At 36.2% G+C, this 17,297-nt stretch overlaps 1 protein-coding gene across 4 annotated transcripts; it reads right to left on the bottom strand.

Annotated features, from left to right (window-relative positions):
• Nucleotides 1-690: 690 nt before the first annotated feature.
• Nucleotides 691-16,655, bottom strand: LOC108069618 (transmembrane protein 65). 4 transcript variants are annotated; one of them, XR_006412318.2, is made up of 7 exons: nucleotides 16,138-16,654; nucleotides 1,908-2,030; nucleotides 1,746-1,787; nucleotides 1,623-1,690; nucleotides 1,364-1,567; nucleotides 978-1,303; nucleotides 691-898 (listed from the first exon to the last, which is right to left on the bottom strand). XR_006412318.2 is itself a non-coding variant. In XM_044393674.2 (7 exons), exons 2-7 carry the CDS (start codon nucleotides 2,489-2,491, stop codon nucleotides 1,208-1,210), a joined length of 552 nt encoding a protein of 183 aa, XP_044249609.1. In that variant the 5' UTR covers nucleotides 2,492-2,531; nucleotides 16,138-16,278; the 3' UTR covers nucleotides 962-1,207. The 4 variants fall into 4 exon arrangements, 3 of the variants coding, with proteins under 3 accessions (XP_044249609.1, XP_017015252.1, XP_044249608.1); XM_044393674.2 differs by lacking the exon at nucleotides 691-898 and adding an exon at nucleotides 2,473-2,531 and having other exon boundaries at nucleotides 962-1,303; nucleotides 16,138-16,278; XM_017159763.3 differs by lacking the exon at nucleotides 691-898 and having other exon boundaries at nucleotides 962-1,303.
• Between the last annotated feature and the right edge of the window lie 642 nt (nucleotides 16,656-17,297).

Genomic DNA, 17,297 nt, shown 5'->3' with positions numbered 1-17,297 from the left:
ATTTTCCACACATTCTTGGGCTTCCTACGCAGCGTAAGTTTATTTCAGCCGAGCTCCACGCCCCCTCTAACGCCCACTAACAATTTTAAAATGTGTCTGGCGCCCACACCTTTAAAGATATCCGAGAAGTATAAATTCAATTTTGTTGTGTATACTTATACCTATCGAAATGTAGAAGACATTTTTCAAATCGGACCATTCAATAAAAAGTTATACGCAATCAAAAAAATGGTATATATCCATCTCCCTTGCACTCCCTTTAGCCGAGTGACGGGTATTAGATAGTCGTGACAACAACCCGGATAGCGTTCTCTCATGTTTATATTAAAATTAAGGAGTTAGTTGTTATATGAATCACATTGCGCAAACTCCCTTTCGTCGTCGTTAAAAATATAATCGAATTTTCCCTGCAATCACAAAGTTTTCGCATTCTTAATACAAAATAGTATTACATTTTTCATTAGATTTTAGCATGGATGATGACTTTGAAGTAACCAAATCCAGGCTTAGAAACTTTTTGGAAAGTCCAATCGGCCCAGACTTCTAATAAACATGATCCTCACTTAAGATTAAATACTAGCCGTAGCCCCATTCTAGATTTAATACTTAAAAATTATAAATAACACAAGTGAACTTTTTATTTTGACCACACCAAAATCGACCTTTCAGCACAAATATAAGGCTAACATGGAATAGACAGGTTTTACTGTATCCATTGTTTATTAAAATATTTTAAAACAGAATAACCTCTTAAAATAAAACAAATTGGGAGGTCGGGCCTCAATAACTATAGAGATATCTCTTAGCAAGGATGTAACCTGTATTCGTATTATTGGTCGTCCGTACACCTTAGTACCGCAAGGAGAAGGGCGTGGCCCTCGGCTGAAACAAACTTGCGCTGCGTAACAAAACAAGAAACAAAAAGCTAATTTAAAAATTTGCAATCGAAAATTCTCACACATTTAAAATTATTTTACCGTGTATTTATCTGATATACATTCTAAATTTAAAAATAATGTTTTGCGTCAGAGATTAGTGACCGTTCTTTGATATGCTCGTTGTAGGAAATTCATAGAAAAGAGTTGCTTGCTAATAGAAAAGTAGTTTTGAAAATAATTTCCGGTCAATAGAAACAGGAAATTTAAATCATAAAATATGATGTCTGATCAATTGACAAGCTGGTTAAGGCTTCCTAGTTCTTGTGCATTTAGTCATCAATGTCTACCTTATCTGCTTTCTCATCCATGAACCACAGAGGGCACATTCCAAGCAGACACCCTACAGTGATTCCGACAATACGGCCCTGAAAATATAGCATTTTTGATATAGCAATAATCCCATTTGTAATGATTGTGCGACTTACATAGCTTGATGACCGCTTGCTAGACTTCAATTCAAATTGCGCTGGAGTCAACTTGGGCTGCTTTAAACCCAATATCTGACAGCCGTTTTCAACGTAGGTGGCCATGGTGATGCCGAGAATATCGCTTATAGTGTTTCCAAGTCCAGCGGCTGCCATCGTAGATAGCGTTATAAAGTGGCCCAAATAATATTCAATATATTCGCCCTGCAAGTTTCCATAGCTAGACGTGTTGATTTGATTCGCCAAAACTCAAACTTACCGCCATGATCATGATAAAATTGTCAAGAAATCCGAAGGCGATAAACGGCACTGCATTCACAAAGAAAACTACAAATATATGCCGATTTTTAAGTTATTTAGTCAGAAAAAGTCCTTAACTTACTGCTGTACAATTGTCCTGCAGTGGGGGGTGCTGCTGATTCAACTGAGAACGAGACAGAACAAGGTAAACAGAAGTGTAAATACATTATAGAAGTAGGATGTAATGTAAGTCCAAGTTTATTTTAATTTATTGTATTGGACTTGTTGCTGATTTAGTCATTACCCATTTTTTTTCGCAGCCAATCGTCTGGTACTGTACAAAAAGTGCCTGCGATGACTTCACCTAATTCCGCTTTATTGGAGAGTCGTCCGAAGCGAGTGCGCCAACTACCGACGGCCAGTTGGCCTGCACACCCGATGATAGAGTGATGTGTGAGGGTGGTGTTTACGGGACGGTTGAGTGTTTTTTGTTCCAGAGTTCGTAGAAAGTGATAAATCGATTGTAAATAAACCGAGCATGAAAGTCAAAATGAATATAAAGCAGAAAAAATTAATTTATGACAAAAATAATTAATTACAAACATAAAATATATATTTCAAATTTCTTTTTATTTTCGATCCCTTTACTTGAATTTGATTTGGGTTCATTTTCTGGTTAACCTAATTCGACCCATTTACACGATCTATAGCTTGAAGCTGGTGAATATTCAAAGACTCTTTTTCTACACAAAAAAAAAAACTTGGTAAAATTAACCAATATATCTGTGAACTATTAGTTTAAAATGACTTTTAGCTAAATTTTTACTACATCATTTTCACTACATCGTTAGATACTGATATTCATTAACCGTTAAGGAATTTAGCCATTTAGATTTCACATTGGCTTGCCGACGCTGTTCACATATCCCTGAAATGCAGAAAGGGAAAAGCATTAATAAATACACTTTCTGAATTTTTCTCTTTCGACTTGCTGCAATACAACATGCCTGTTTCGGTGAGTAGATGTACGATTTCGATAAAGTGTGCCAAATGAGAAAAATTCAGAAAATGTAATTATTTAGTGGATTGTATAATACACTTTCGTCACAAAAGTTGATTTCAGAACTTTAAGGTGTGATTGTCACTTTTATATTACCTCGTTAACGTGGTTAAGTTGTCGTTAACTTTAAGTGATACCCCCACCCATGGATGTAATTCGGTATTACAAGAAAAAACCTTTTAGGAAAAAATTAAATTTTTTCCCCATAAATCCATAACTTAATTTGTCTCAAAAAATTAAAATTAATTAACGAATTAAATTCCCAATCGATTGGGGTTCCAATTTATTAACTTTAATTTCGTTCGATTTTTTTTTTGTAAAGTATATAATATGTATATGGCTTATTCCGTGACAGGCCCATTTGGGTCAAATCTCAAAATCAATCGAAACTTTTTTCTTCGATAGAGGATTGAAATATAAGGATCAGTTTTTTTTGTTAAACTCTTGACGTTTATTTTTAAAAAGTATTTTTGTAGAATAGCTCCGATTTTTTAATTATGCATCACTTGAGACTAGTTTGAGTTATTTTAATATTTGGTAAGCAACTTTGTGGGATATTTTCATATCTTTCAGAAAAACGTCTTTAAACATTTTTTAGTTTAAAATTAGGTATTTTTTAACGGAATTTTAAATTAAAAAGATTCTGTTCGCCGGAACACACGCGATTTCCGAAAAAAATATTTATCCTCATCTTGCTTCATTAATTCTTAATAAAGTGGTAAAATACAATTTTTGTATTTGCAAGACCTACTAGTAAAGACAACGATTTTACTTTAGCAAATTTGCATCAAGCAACAACAGCGCAACATGTAAGAAAGAGAAAGCACTATTCATACTCTGCCGTGTTCGTATTACTGTTCTCTTCTTACACGTTGCGCTGTTGTTGCTTGATGCAAAGCAGCTAAACTAAAGAATACGTATTTTAAATTTAAAAATTTGAAAAAATGTTTTTCTGAAAGATATGAAGATATCCCCCAAAGTTGCATACCAAATATTAAAATAGCTCAAACGAGTCTCACGTGATGCATAACTGAAAAATCGGAGCTAATTTACATTAATATTTTTTAAAAATAAACGGCAAAAGATAAAACAAGAGAGAACGATATAGTCGGGTGCCCCGACTATCAGATACCCGTTACTCAGCTAAAGGGAATACGAAGGAGATGGAGATAAAAACTTTGATCCGCCGTAACTTTTTAACGAATGGTCCGATTTAAAAAATTTCTTCTACATTTCGATAGGTATTGATAAACACAACAAAACTGCATTTGTACTTTTCCAAAATATTGAACTTTTTAAAATCGTATATAAGCGATTGTGGGCGTTAGAGGGGGCGTGGCACCCTTTTGAAATAAACTTGCGCTGCGTAGGAACTCCTAGAATCTGCATGCAAAATGTCAATCTTCTAGCTTTTATAGTTTCCGAGATCTCAGCGTTCATACAGACAGATAGACAGACAGACAGACAGACAGACAGACGGACAGACAGACGGACAGACGGACATGGCTAGATCGACTCGGCTAGTGATCCTGATCAAGAATATATATAGTTTATAGGGTCGGAAACGCTTCCTTCTACCTGTTACATACTTTTGCACGAATCTAATATACCCTTTTACTCTACGAGTAACGGGTATAAAAAAACCAATCCTTACAATTGCGGTCAAAATAATAGTAGTGCCGGTCGCGCACGGAGTTTTTTATCAATTCTTTCTCTATTTCTTCACATATCCAACTCATTCTTTCGCAAAAGTAACAATAATTATCTGATCTTTAAAAACGTGCAGTTGTGTTAGGATATCGCCTCCCTTTGCATTCCTTTTCACCTTAATTTGCAAGGATGCACTTATTGGACCCAGTCAAAATAATAGTAGTGCCAGAGATAATTTCAGGAATAATTAAATTATCTCCATTTTAAATTAGGTTTGTGTTGTTTAACAATACTTTTGGGTGTTATTTATTAGTCCCTAGCATTTTGAGATGCTTCCTCAACAGTGAGTCCTGTCTAAATGGGGCGTAGCAAACATTGTTCTGCCGAGAGCCGAGATCTGACTAAAAAATTGATTTATGTTAAAAATAAGTATATCGAAGTGCACAATATTATTGGCTGCTCTTCTACAATGGTTAGAAATGCTATTAAAAATGATCCAGCAAATAAAACGCGTGGTCGAACGAAGTTATTGGACAAAAGATCAGTGGATCGCTTAGCAAGACATTCAATGATCAAGACATTCCCGTCTGCAGCATCACTAAAAAAATGTGTGACTTAAATCTAAGTTTACAAACAATAAGAAGACTACTTAGAGATAATAATCTCATTCCAAAAAGTCTAAAAAAAAACGTAAGTCACAAAAAAACATGTCCCCAAAAGTTTAAAGTTTGCAAGGCAACACCTGAATTGGCCTTTGGAGAAGTAAAGGGATATTTAGTGGTCGGATGAGTCCAAAATAGTTTTCTTTGGAGGCCGTGGCTCTCTGCAGTTTGTTAGACGACGGCTTGAATTCTTTGTGGAACGTTATCTATAGGTCAGCATTTTGAACGATATGATGCTCCCATATGCCGCTGAGAACTTGCCTTTTGTTTGGACGTTCCAACAGGACAATAATCAAAAAACATTAGCAAGCTAAAGAGTGGTTCGCAGCCAATCACCTGATCTCAATCCAATTAAGAATTTATGTTGTGACGTGAAAAGAGCTGTCTTGTAAATAAAACCAAGCAACTTTGGAAAGCTGTACAAAGATATTGAAGCTATATTCCACTAAAGACGTGCCATAATTAAGTTAATTCCTTGGATAAGCGCTGTGCGTCTGTTATTGCAAGCGAAGGATATGCAACAAAATTTTAAAATAAACCTTAAATATAGGTCTGTTATATACATTTAATCATTTCAACTTGAAACTTTTTGTTTGGTTGTAAAAAATTTTGAAACTTTTCACTACTATTATTTTGACCGAACAAAATGTTGTAAGATTACACATTTTAATATTTTTCTGAAAAAGTGAAAAAAAGAAGTATCCAAAGGTGTTGTTAATTATTATTACCTACTAATAGTTAAGTTTTAAGGAAAAATAAAAAAAAAATTGTAAACACGTTTTTAAAGGTATTTTTTGGGGTTTTTAGAAATCCTGTATGGGCACTACTATTATTTTGACCGCAGCTGTATATTTCAATCCTATATCGAAAAAAAAGTTTCGATTGATTCTGAGATTTGACCCAAATTGGGGAGTCGATATAGCCATGTCCGTCTGTTTCAATACCGTTTGCGAGCTCAGTTTAAAAGCTAGCGTCTAAAAACTTTCACAGTCATTCTAAAACATGTGTACGCAGATCAAGTTTGAAAATCGACCCGATCGGACGTCTATATCCTATAGCTCCCTATAGCAAAAACTGGAGATTTTTCGCTCAGTGTAAAAGCTATTGACATGAATCAGGGTAAAAGCTCGTTCCGATCGGACGTCTATATCCTATAGCTTCCATAGGAACAATTAACAATTAAATTCGTGAAACCTGCAAGGGTATTAAAACTTTGGCTTGCCGAAGTTAGCTTCCGTCCCCGTTTTTGCTTATGTTAATTTAACTTCACTGGTAATACACGTATACACAGTAACGATTATATATTTTATTTAACACAGGATTGTGACGGTCCTGACACGGTCGCCATGTGATAACGGAATTTTGGTAAAAAAGATATACACGTGAATTTATTCAAATCGTCAAACATTCTTAGCTGCTAGAATTGAGTGAGCAGCGGGCGAAGTAAATGCAACGTTATTACCCTGGAGTTTCTGAATTCTGCCCGAGCGCTAAAATAGCACTGAGTCGACTGCGACTATCTCACCAACCCCCTCTTTCTCAATCTCTCTCTTTACGAAATTAAGATGCTGAAATAAATGGAAATAAAATGAAATAAAAATGGTGAGGGACCGGTGAATGGTGAATTTTGGTCTTTCATCACAAAATCATCACTAGCCCAAAAGTGTCGCCGACGGAGCCGACGAAACGGCGCCAGAGACGACGCTCTCCCAAATTTCTCTCTCTCTGCGCTGGGGTAGAGACAAATTAGGAAAGCGCGATCATGGTGGAACTATACTGTGACAAAGGGAAAAGAACAACAAGAGAGATTGAAATTGCAGATGTGGTTTTTCTCGCGGCGCGGTTTTCAATTGCGTTTTAACTGTGATAAGTTGTTTTCGAGTTCAAACAAAAGTGCTATTAATCAAGAATACAATTTTAGGTAAGTAATTTTCAAGGGTATTAAAAGATTGTCTTATCTAAATTATTATATAACTTCTCATTTTTCGATTTTTTTTTTACGTATTTTTAGGTTAAGCTTATGGTACAAGGTGCATACACAATATAATTTCAGATGAGATCATTTTGCCCTACAGCCCAGAATGATGTTATTCTTGCACTGCTAAGTAAGTTTTCATCATTCTTGTCTAATATTCTAATATACTATAATATTATAAAAATATATGTTTTCCCAATTCAGATCCCATTGGACAGGTAAAGTCTCCGGAGAAGATGCGGAGATGCTTAAAAAATTTTCATGCGCGAAAGGGCAGGAGGGTAAAAGTATGAAAATAACACCAGTTTACAAAATAATATTCTTGGAGTGCTTCACAGCAATTGCTTTAAAATTCTGTTAGTGTTAGAGCCATAGATCACGAAAATACCACTATTTTTTCGATGGCACAGTGTTTTTTTTTTAGGGTATTTTAAAGTTTAAAAAAAAAGTAAAAAAGGCCGAAGTACATTGTTACGATTCGCTGATATTTTTGGGTATGAAGGATATATTTTATGAGATTTAACTAAAACTAACTTTTCCTGATATCCAGACATCTAATTGATTTCCATTTGGCACTACAAGGACATAGAAAATTTTCCAAGTCGGAATAAAAAAATATTAAAAAAAAGCGACAACGAAAACAAACAAGCAAGACTTCTACAACTAGAAGACGCAAATAAAAATGGCTGCTCTGGTTGAACTTAACACAGTAAGCGCAGTAAAGACCATCCTTAAGCACACCAAAAACCTGAAGGGAACGCGAGTCTCAATCGAACAGGATCTGAACATCGAAAGGAGACTTAAAAAACGCGTGATGCTAGGCCTCCGCCGGGACATTCTGGCGAACCACAAAAACTTTAAGGTCACTGTTAGAAACGATCGCATGGTAATATAAGGTAGATGGTTCTACTGGAATAAAGACGGCACGCTGATGTGTGGAGAAGAGTTAGCACAAAATGTCCTGGAGAACATATATGGTACCTCATTTAAAATAGCCCTAGACTACGAAGTTATATTGATCAAACTAAATTCAAAAACTAAATGTCCCCAATGTAGTACCGTCCCTTAATGTTAAAATTGTATCGTATAATATATCTGGCTTAGCAAATAAGACATTATTTAAGCAATTCTTAAATTATGTAACACAATTCGATATTTTTCTACTATTTGAAACTTTTCTGACCAACGACGAAACGAGTTTTGCAAATTACTTTCCTAATCACTTGCTGCATTGGATACCAGCAGTGAGAGTAGCAGCCCGTGGACGGGCCAGCGGAGGAAGTGTATACGGAATCCGAAAGCAGCTGGTGAACGAAGGACACATTACCTTTACGAGCAAGGAAAACGCAGAAGTCATCGAAATAAACACGAAAGACGAAGAACTACATATACTTCCAGTATACATTAACTGCAATACCTGGCAAGCAGATTTTGAAAAGGTGTACGATTTCGGACTGACAGCAGGTTGCAATAACCTAATGATTATTGGGGATATAAATGCTCGCATCGGAAAAGCACAAGCCACATCAGAACCCACAAATATAGACCTCAGGACCAGCAGCACTATTCGTAAATCTAAGGACGAAATCTCAGACAAAAAAGGCGCAAATATTGTTGACAGTCAGGACAATCAGTGACCAAGAAGGAGAATATACCTTTATAAGGGGCGCAGCAAGGTCGACTATTGACTACTGTCTCATACAAGGAAAGTGGCACGATGTGGTGAAAGATTTGGTGGTAGGTGCTCAACTTCTTTCTGATCATATGCCCATCGAAGTACTTTTAAAACTCAATCTACATGAACAAGTCGATAGTACCCAGCCAAAACTCAACCGAAGGTTAAAGTGGAAGGACAACCACCTCCGAAGTTATACAGATGCATTAATATCAGGAGTCCAACAAATAGAAGATCTGAGTGGGTCTACACTGCTAGTCAAACTGCTCAACTTAATCGTAGATGCCTCCAGGCCCATGTAGCAGACACTAAACTTTAGCAGAAAGCAACCGTGGTTCGACGTACAATGCGAAAGGGCCAGGAAACACTCTTTTGATTGCCTTAAACAGCTACGGCGAAACGAAATAATGGGCACCATATACAAAACGGCAGTAACAAATTACAAACATCTATGCAAAGACAAAGACAAAACAGTTCTGGATAAATTTGGAACGCCAACTACAAGAAGTTCGCGACAGCAAACAGTTCTGGGAAATCGTTAATAAATTAAACGGGAACAAACAGAAAAAACCCATAAAAGTAAGGTTAACAGATTTGGCTGACTATTTTAGTAGCCTACTCTCCCAAATTCAAAATGAATCAGAAATAAGCTATGCTAAGCCTCTGCTTTTCTCAGATCATATGGACTCCTCTTTCAGCCCTGCAGAAATAGAAAGCGCTGTCCTAACACTAAAGCTAAACAAAGCTCCTGGTGAAGACAGAATAACTGCAGAATTTTTCAAAAATGCGCCACTTTGCTTTATACAGCGACTTACCGATGCCTACAACGAATTTTACAGCCATGGAATTTTCCCGGATTGCTTCAAAAAAAATCTGATCAGACCAATTTTTAAAAAAGGTATGGAGACCGATCCCAGCAACTACCGAGGCATTTTGCAGGAGCACTGTTAAAACGTATGACGACATGGGTAAACCGAGAAAGCATTCTTAGTGAATTTCAGACAGGCTTTCGAAAGGGTTTCTCTACAGTCGACAGTGTTTTCGTGCTGACATCAATCGCCCAAACCTTTCTGCAACAAAAAAGGAAGCTGTACATTTTCTTTGTAGATTTTAAAGCCGCCTTTGATACAGTGAACCGAAATAGCCTACTGTATAAACTTGCCAACTCGGTCTCTCAACAAAAGCCATACTAGCACTGTCCAGTATCTATGAGGATAACAAAGCAAGTGTTTGGGACGGATCAGAGCTCTCGAAATGGTTCGATACCAAGAGATGAGTTAAACAAGGCTGCATTCTCAGCCCTCTCCTCTTCTCTCTCTTCGTCGACGATGTTGTGGATTTTTTACCAGGTGGAGTGACTGTGAATGGAACCCATGTTAAGACCCTTATGTATGCCGATGACATGTGCCTTCTGGCTGATAGCCCTGAAACGTTAAGGGACATGATTGCTAGCATATCCGAGTACTGTAAAGTATGGAACCTCACCATAAATACAAGCAAATCAAAGATTATGGTAGTTAAGGGTACAGGTACAGGAGGTAGAACGGTACCACAATGGACCCACAGAGGTCTAAGTGTGTCAGACGTTAGTCTGGCAGCCGTTTCTAACCTAACCTAAGGGTACAGGTGGCCGTCACGCTAGGAACGAAGAATGGCAACTGAACGGAATCCAGCTGGATCTTGTAAAATCATTCAAATACCTCGGTGTAACGCTCACCACTAATATGAGTTTTTATACCCACATAAGAGATAAGCTCAAGGATGCAAAAAGAGCTATGAACGCCACCTGGAAAAACTTTTTAGGCAGAAAAAACGTTAAAATGAGTGCCAAGTACAGCCTTTTTCAGGCGACAGTGAAAACAATTATGTGCTACGCAGCAGAGGTGTGGGGAAATCAAAGATATGAAGATGCGGAACGAGTACTAACTTTTTTTGTAAAAAAGATATTTGGACTGCCACAAAATACTCCCGACTATGCAATCTTTATTGAAACAGGACTGCCTAGTATATTCTCCTACACACTTCAGCAGCACTTTAATTACATCGATAAGGTTATGCATATGCCAAATAGTAGACTACCAAAAATAATTGCTAAATCTCTCTGTGAAAGAAAAGAACTTCCATTCTCTAGGTGGACAGATATTGCAACCGAATGCAGCTGCCTCCTTGATCTCGAGGATGCAAGTTCGTGGAGCAGGACTCATGCCGAAATCATTAAATCATCAGAAAGAGAAAATTTTATAACTAAGGCCAAAAACAGCGTGTCAAGAAGTGTGTATAAAAATCTTGAGCATAATTTTTCTGAAAACAATTATTAATTAATCATAAAACACATTTTCCAAGCAAGAACCGAGACTCTACCTTTAAATGGCAGGCCATACAACAGCAGCCCATCACAGGAATGCAGCCTCTGCAACATGCGAGAAATCGAGGATGTTCAACACTTTATTGCAGTCTGCCCTATTCTAAGAGAGATTCGTTTTACATGTTTTACGAAAACCACCTCTTGTGAAAGCCAGTAATTACAGAAAAAAAATTATTTTAGAACAATTTTAGAATTTAATTTAACTCAATTAACCGACTGACGGCATAAAAGCCATTGTCGTTGTAACCAATTTTTGTTTGTTTATATGTTTTGATGTAACCTTAAATATGTACAGCCAGCTATAAATAAGCAACAAAGAAAAACAAAACACAAACAATAATCAACCTACTACTACTACTACTACTAGGGGAGAGGTCTGTAGGTTGAGACAGTCTGTAAGTTAAGACACTCAATTTTCTCAAAAATTTTCCACTAAAAAAAAATTTTTTTTTCTAGTCCTTTTTAGTGACAAAACTTTTGGGGAAAACATTATAAGCCAGGCTCTAGCCAGATTTAAGCTGTGAGAGTCGTGTACCATTTTGCACCAAAAAAGTTTTTGTCTACTTTTTTCAAAATTCCATTTAAAATTAATAACGTCCTTAAATTAACTTGGTAAGAGATTTAAAACATTAGTATATTAACTGTTAACTAATTAAAAAAAGAATCAGCTTAATGTGACAGTCAGAACAAAAGTTATTAATTTTTTCCCGAAACATCCCATTTTGTGTAAATTGAGACACCCGTTTTTCATACAAAAAGGCCTGAGGCCAACAGAGGTCGCTTTCTGCCTAGTACATTTCTTTGATATTAGGGGAAAAGTGAATGTTCAAAGAGCCTTTTGATTTTAATTGTTATTTGGTCGAAGTTCTTAAAAAATGGATGGGAAATAATTTAGGACGAACTAAAATTGATTAAATTAACATAAATAAATAGTTCCTTATAGTTTGGAGTACTTTTTGTGTGAGTATTATTGACTTTAAAAAGTGTCTCAACCTACAGACCTCTTTTTCAAATTGTCATTTTTTGGCACTTTTAAAAAAAAATTATTTTTTAGTTTTCCCAAGGGAAAAAACATTTTTTTTTTGCTTTATTTTACAGCTAAAAGACTAAGCTTTCGATCGGTACTTAACACGTGAAGTTTCAAAAGCGAATGTCCAAATGGGAGACTAAAAACAAAAGGTGTCTCAACCTACAGACCTCTCCCCTACTACTTAAAAAAAAACATATTGGAAGGAAAACGATCACGAAAACCGGTTCGATTGGTTAGTTTTTGGATCATCTTCATTAAAAATGGCATATACTTTGAAGGATTACACAGAAAATCCGAGTCCTGGCCCAATTTTCCTTCCAAAATGCTATATCACAAAGCACAATGAATTCTAGCAAGGCCAAAACTTAACTAAAACATGTGCCTAAAATAATAGCGAATATTTTAATAGTTGGATAATGTTTCAATAAACAAATTTATAAAACTTGCATTTAAACAAAAAATCCTATCCTAAATGCAAAACATATTTACAAGGGCATAGGGCTCATAAAAAAAATTAAAAACAAGAAAGAACGCTATAGTCGGGTTGGTGTCCCGACTATCTAATACCTGTCACTCAGCTAAAGGGAATGTGAGCGAGATGGATATATAACATTTTTTGGATTGCGCATAACTTTTTAATGAATGGTCCGATTTGAAAAATGATTTCTATATTTTGATAAGTATAAGTATACACACAAAAATGGCACTTATACTTCTCGGAAATCTTTAAGGGTGTGGCCGCCAGACACATTTTAAAATCGTTAGTGGGCTATTGTGGGCGTTAGAGGGGCTTGGCGCTCGGCTAAAATAAACTTGCGCTGCGTAAGAAGCCCAAGAATATGTGTGGGAAATCTCAACCTTCTAGCTTTTGTTGTTTCCGAGATCTCAGCGTTCATACGGACAGACAGACGGAGAGACGGACATCGCTAGATCAACTCGGCTATACTTTATAGGGTCAGAAACGCTTCCTTCTCCCTGTTACATAATTTTGCACGAATACACCCTTTTACTCGAAGGGTAACGGGTATAAATATTCACAGTCATAACGCAAGCCATTTTATATTTTTGAAGGAATTTTTGAAATTAAATTTGTTTTACAATTTTCTAGCTTTGTATTAAAGCGTAGATTATATACATATAAATTTTAAACCAATGTACCCCACAGTTCAAGAGTTACTTTAATTCATACTCGTTGCAGCTCTCTGATACATATACATCAGCGGTCGGCACACATATACAATAACATTTTGTTTAATATTTGTATGAGTAAATTGCACTGGGCAAATCATCAGAGTGTGTGTGCAGACCGCTCTTCTACAGTATACGTGAGCGAGCAACGGGTGGGCAGAACATAACCCTATGCTCACTTAATAGGCCGCTGCCGACCGCTGATATACAGTGGTTTACAGCTTATTTCAACCAGTCTACACCAAAAACTTTAACAGCCCATAAAAACTAAACAAAACATGTTATCAAAATAATTTAAACGCAGAATACATCTATGATGATACACATTAGTGTATAATAATTTTATGATTTTTTAAATATTTTACAAATTTTTTTTATGAATTAATTGCAAAAAAAGTAAAAAAAAAAGCCACAGCTTATTTCAACCAGTAAACAAAAAAAATCGAATACATTAACATAGTGGCCAATAACTTTTTTTTTTTTTAATTTGGATTGACTACCTTTTTGTTTACCAACAATTTAAAGTTAACTTTACATGGATACAATGCCTTTTGTTGTTGTTGCCAAGTAAAAACTACTCTCGACCCTTAGGAAGGACTTTTGGCATAGTTTCGTCTAAAAATATTGTGTTTTCTAACATTTTTTCGTTAAGTGGACTTCCAATTTTGTTTTGTGGTAATGTTAAGACAACTTTAATTCATAATCATTAGCTCTCGACAGCTCTGGATGAGCTGAACGGTAATTGTTTTGGGCCTATAAGTGTCAAACAGGTCCTTCCATAATTTTTTTTTTACTCCGCGATTAAGATTTGAGTTCATCCTCACATTCAAAAGGATAAATGAATTAAAAACTGAAAGGATTTTGAAATATAAATTAAATTTTGATTTAACTAAAGAAATGACCCATGGGAAGTGCATATTTTTTCGCAGATTCAGCTCATCCAGAGCTGTCGAGAGCTAATGATTATGAATTAAAGTTGTCTTAACATTACCACAAAACAAAATTGGAAGTTCACTTAACGAAAAAATGTTAGAAAACACAATATTTTTAGACGAAACTATGCCAAAAGTCTTTCCCAAGTGTCGAGAGTAGTTTTTACTTGGCAACAACAACAAAAGGTATTGTATCCATGTAAAGTTAACTTTGAATTGTTGGTAAACAAAAGGGTAGTCAATCCAAATTTAAAAAAAAGTTATTGGCCACTATGTTAATTTATTTGATTTTTTTGTTAAGGAGTTATATACTTTTTTTTTATTTTCTAAAAAACAAAAAATTTTTTTTGCTGAATCCTAAAGTATATCCTCTAGAGAACATTCTCCCAAATTTTCATAAAGATCCGAATAATAGTTAGATAGGAAAACAGCGTTTTATCTGCTCGACTTCAATAGTTGCATATACTCAACGTAAAACTTTGAATGCGATTATCTCAAAGTCGTGTTTTTTCAAAAGTGCCTTCGCTGTGACCACGATTGCACAAGAACTATTTCAATCTTCTTCTTTAATTTTTTTTTATATTATTCGTAATGATTGTGCCGAGTTCGTGAACGATTCAGTTTATGCGCCAATTTTGATTTCGCAGATCAGAATTTTTTAATAAAATTTTTAGAACTCGAAAAATCAACTTTTTTAAAAATTGTTACTGTAAGCAGAAAAAACCAAATATTCTTGAAAATAATCGTTCACGAACTGGAAATAATACTATACTAATACATTTTTTTGGTTTTTTGAATTCAGTTGACCTGCTGGACTTCCATCGTGGTCACCGCAAGCCGCTATAAAAAAAAGGGTTCCGAGAGAATTGCCATAACTTCGTAAATTATTCATATTTTTTGAAGAACAAACGCTTGTTGCTTCGTTAAAAACATGTACTATCAATTAAAAAAAACTTCAGTCTCATAAAATAACACAGGTCAACAAAATGGACTTTATTAAAAGGTGCAGGCCTATTGGCATTAAAATATGTTAATATAGACGTATATAAGCATATCTGCATCCTTAGTTTTGGCGTTTAACGGGTGGTATTTGTGCAATCGCGGTTTGAAAAAAATAGCAACATTTAATGTTTTGATTTAAGATACCTTCGAGGGTCTGTGCTCAATTGTGTTAAAACCTATGCCAAAAAATTGCTCAGATGCCCTTCTATATAATTGCATTTAAGGTTCCATCATAATTTAAGTCAATCAAAGCCTATAAGGCATTGAATTAATTTGTTCACCTCTATTCCCAACCAACTTGATGCGGTGAACAGGCATAAAAAAATACAAGGAAAAATATGTGCCCTAAAATATTTTACATGCATCTAGAGGCGTCTTTCACCGAATTTTTAAGACAAATACGACCATTGGACTTTTTTTTGTAATTAATTCATAAAAAATATTTGTAAAATATTTAAAAAATCATAACATTATTATACACTAATGTGTATCATCATAGATGTATTCTGCGTTTAATTATTTTGATAACATGTTTTGATTAGTTTTTATGGGCTGTTAAAGTTTTTGGTGTAGACTGGTTGAAATAAGCTGTGAACCACTGTACATACATATGCGGCCAGCAGTGTGCGGATGATCACTGTAAAGCTGGCCGAGCTACCCCATCGGGAACAATTCTCTGGAAAATATGATATTTTCATGAGGTTTCTCCATACAAGCGGAAGGGACAAAACCTCATTTACCCCTTACATTTCTTCCGTCTCTGGTTTCAAAATACACGGGTGACACAAAAAGTATGGATTTTCAGCACACAAAGAACCACCTTCTCACTTTCCCGGTGGGACGGAGCTTCACTCAATAGTAAGGCCATTAAACCCCCGACATGCAAGCAGTGACTTTTTTTTCTAAAAACGCGCATTCATACATATGTATGTATGTATCTTTAAGTTCGATCAATCAAGGTCAAGTTAAACAGTCTCATTCCTACATGTACTTACTCTCGTACAGCTTCTTCTCCTTGTCAGCGTCAATTTTGCCGAGTGCGGAGCGTAGGTTGCTGCGCTCCTCATCATCCAGGTTGCATAGCAGATCCATTGCACGTTCTGTGGACAGGTGGGTGCTAAACTTTGAGTAGTTCCTGCGGCTATTAGAAATGGTGCAAATGAAGGACGGCAGGATCTGAAGTTGCGTCCTTAAAAGCTCAGCGCCACATGGTATTGGCGGTTTTATGTTGTTGCACCGGCGAATTAGGTTTCTGAACGCCGCTTGGCATTGATATCGCATTGTAGGTGCGTTCGTGTTTATTTTTTATAAATTAGACAATCGCACTCCTGACGTCCTGAGCTAACTCTGCCACACACTCAGAAGCACACCGACAACTCGCTGGCCACCGACTAAAAGTTTTAGTGCCCCGTGCTTCCCAATAGATCACCAAGGCATTCTGCCCATTAGAATACGTATTGGAATTGGAATGCAAGTGTTTATCTATTTTTAAGAGATTAAAAACAATACCGATAAAATACTAACTGATGTATGGTAACACCGTGCGTCAAAATAGCGTCGCTGACTTAGCGTCGATTGTGGAACGGTAGAATTTGGAACATGGGGCTAATTTTTTATACCCGTTACTCGTAGAGTAAAAGGGTATTTTGTATTCGTGCAAAATTATGTAACAGGGAGAAGGAAGCGTTTCCGACCCTATAAAGTATATATATTCTTGATCAGGGTCACTAGCCGAGTCGATCTAGCCATGTCCGTCTGTCTGTCTGTCTGTCCGTATGAACGCTGAGATCTCGGAAACTACAAAAGCTAGAAGGTTGAGATTTTCCACCATATTCTTGGGCTTCCTACGCAGCGCAAGTTTATTTCAGCCGAGCGCCACGCCCCCTCTAACGCCCACAATCGCCCACTAACAATTTTAGATGTGTCTGGCGCCCACACCTTTTAATATTTCCGAGAAGTATAAATGCAATTCTGTTGTGTACACTTATACTTATACCTATTGAAATGTAGAAGACAGTTTTCAAATCGGACCATTCATTAAAAAGTTATACGCAATCAAAATATCTATATATATCTATCTCCCTCGCACTCCCTTTAGCTGAGTTACGATTATAGTCGGGACACCAACCCGAGTACAGCGTTCGCACTCCCTTTA

This window comes from Drosophila takahashii, chromosome 2L, assembly GCF_030179915.1.
Source record: "Drosophila takahashii strain IR98-3 E-12201 chromosome 2L, DtakHiC1v2, whole genome shotgun sequence".
Taxonomy (NCBI): Eukaryota; Metazoa; Arthropoda; class Insecta; order Diptera; family Drosophilidae; genus Drosophila; species Drosophila takahashii.
The sequence above is the reverse complement of the archived record's forward strand: the minus strand, read 5'-3'. Positions and strand labels throughout refer to the sequence as shown.

Coding starts and splice junctions, on each gene's coding strand:
- LOC108069618 (XM_017159763.3), bottom strand. CDS start 16,423: ATGCGATATCAATGCCAAGCGGCGTTCAGAAACCTAATTCGCCGGTGC. Junction 1,691..1,745: donor TGCAGGACAATTGTACAGCA/GTAAGTTAAGGA, acceptor ATATATTTGTAG/TTTTCTTTGTGAATGCAGTG. Junction 1,568..1,622: donor ATTTTATCATGATCATGGCG/GTAAGTTTGAGT, acceptor GGAAACTTGCAG/GGCGAATATATTGAATATTA.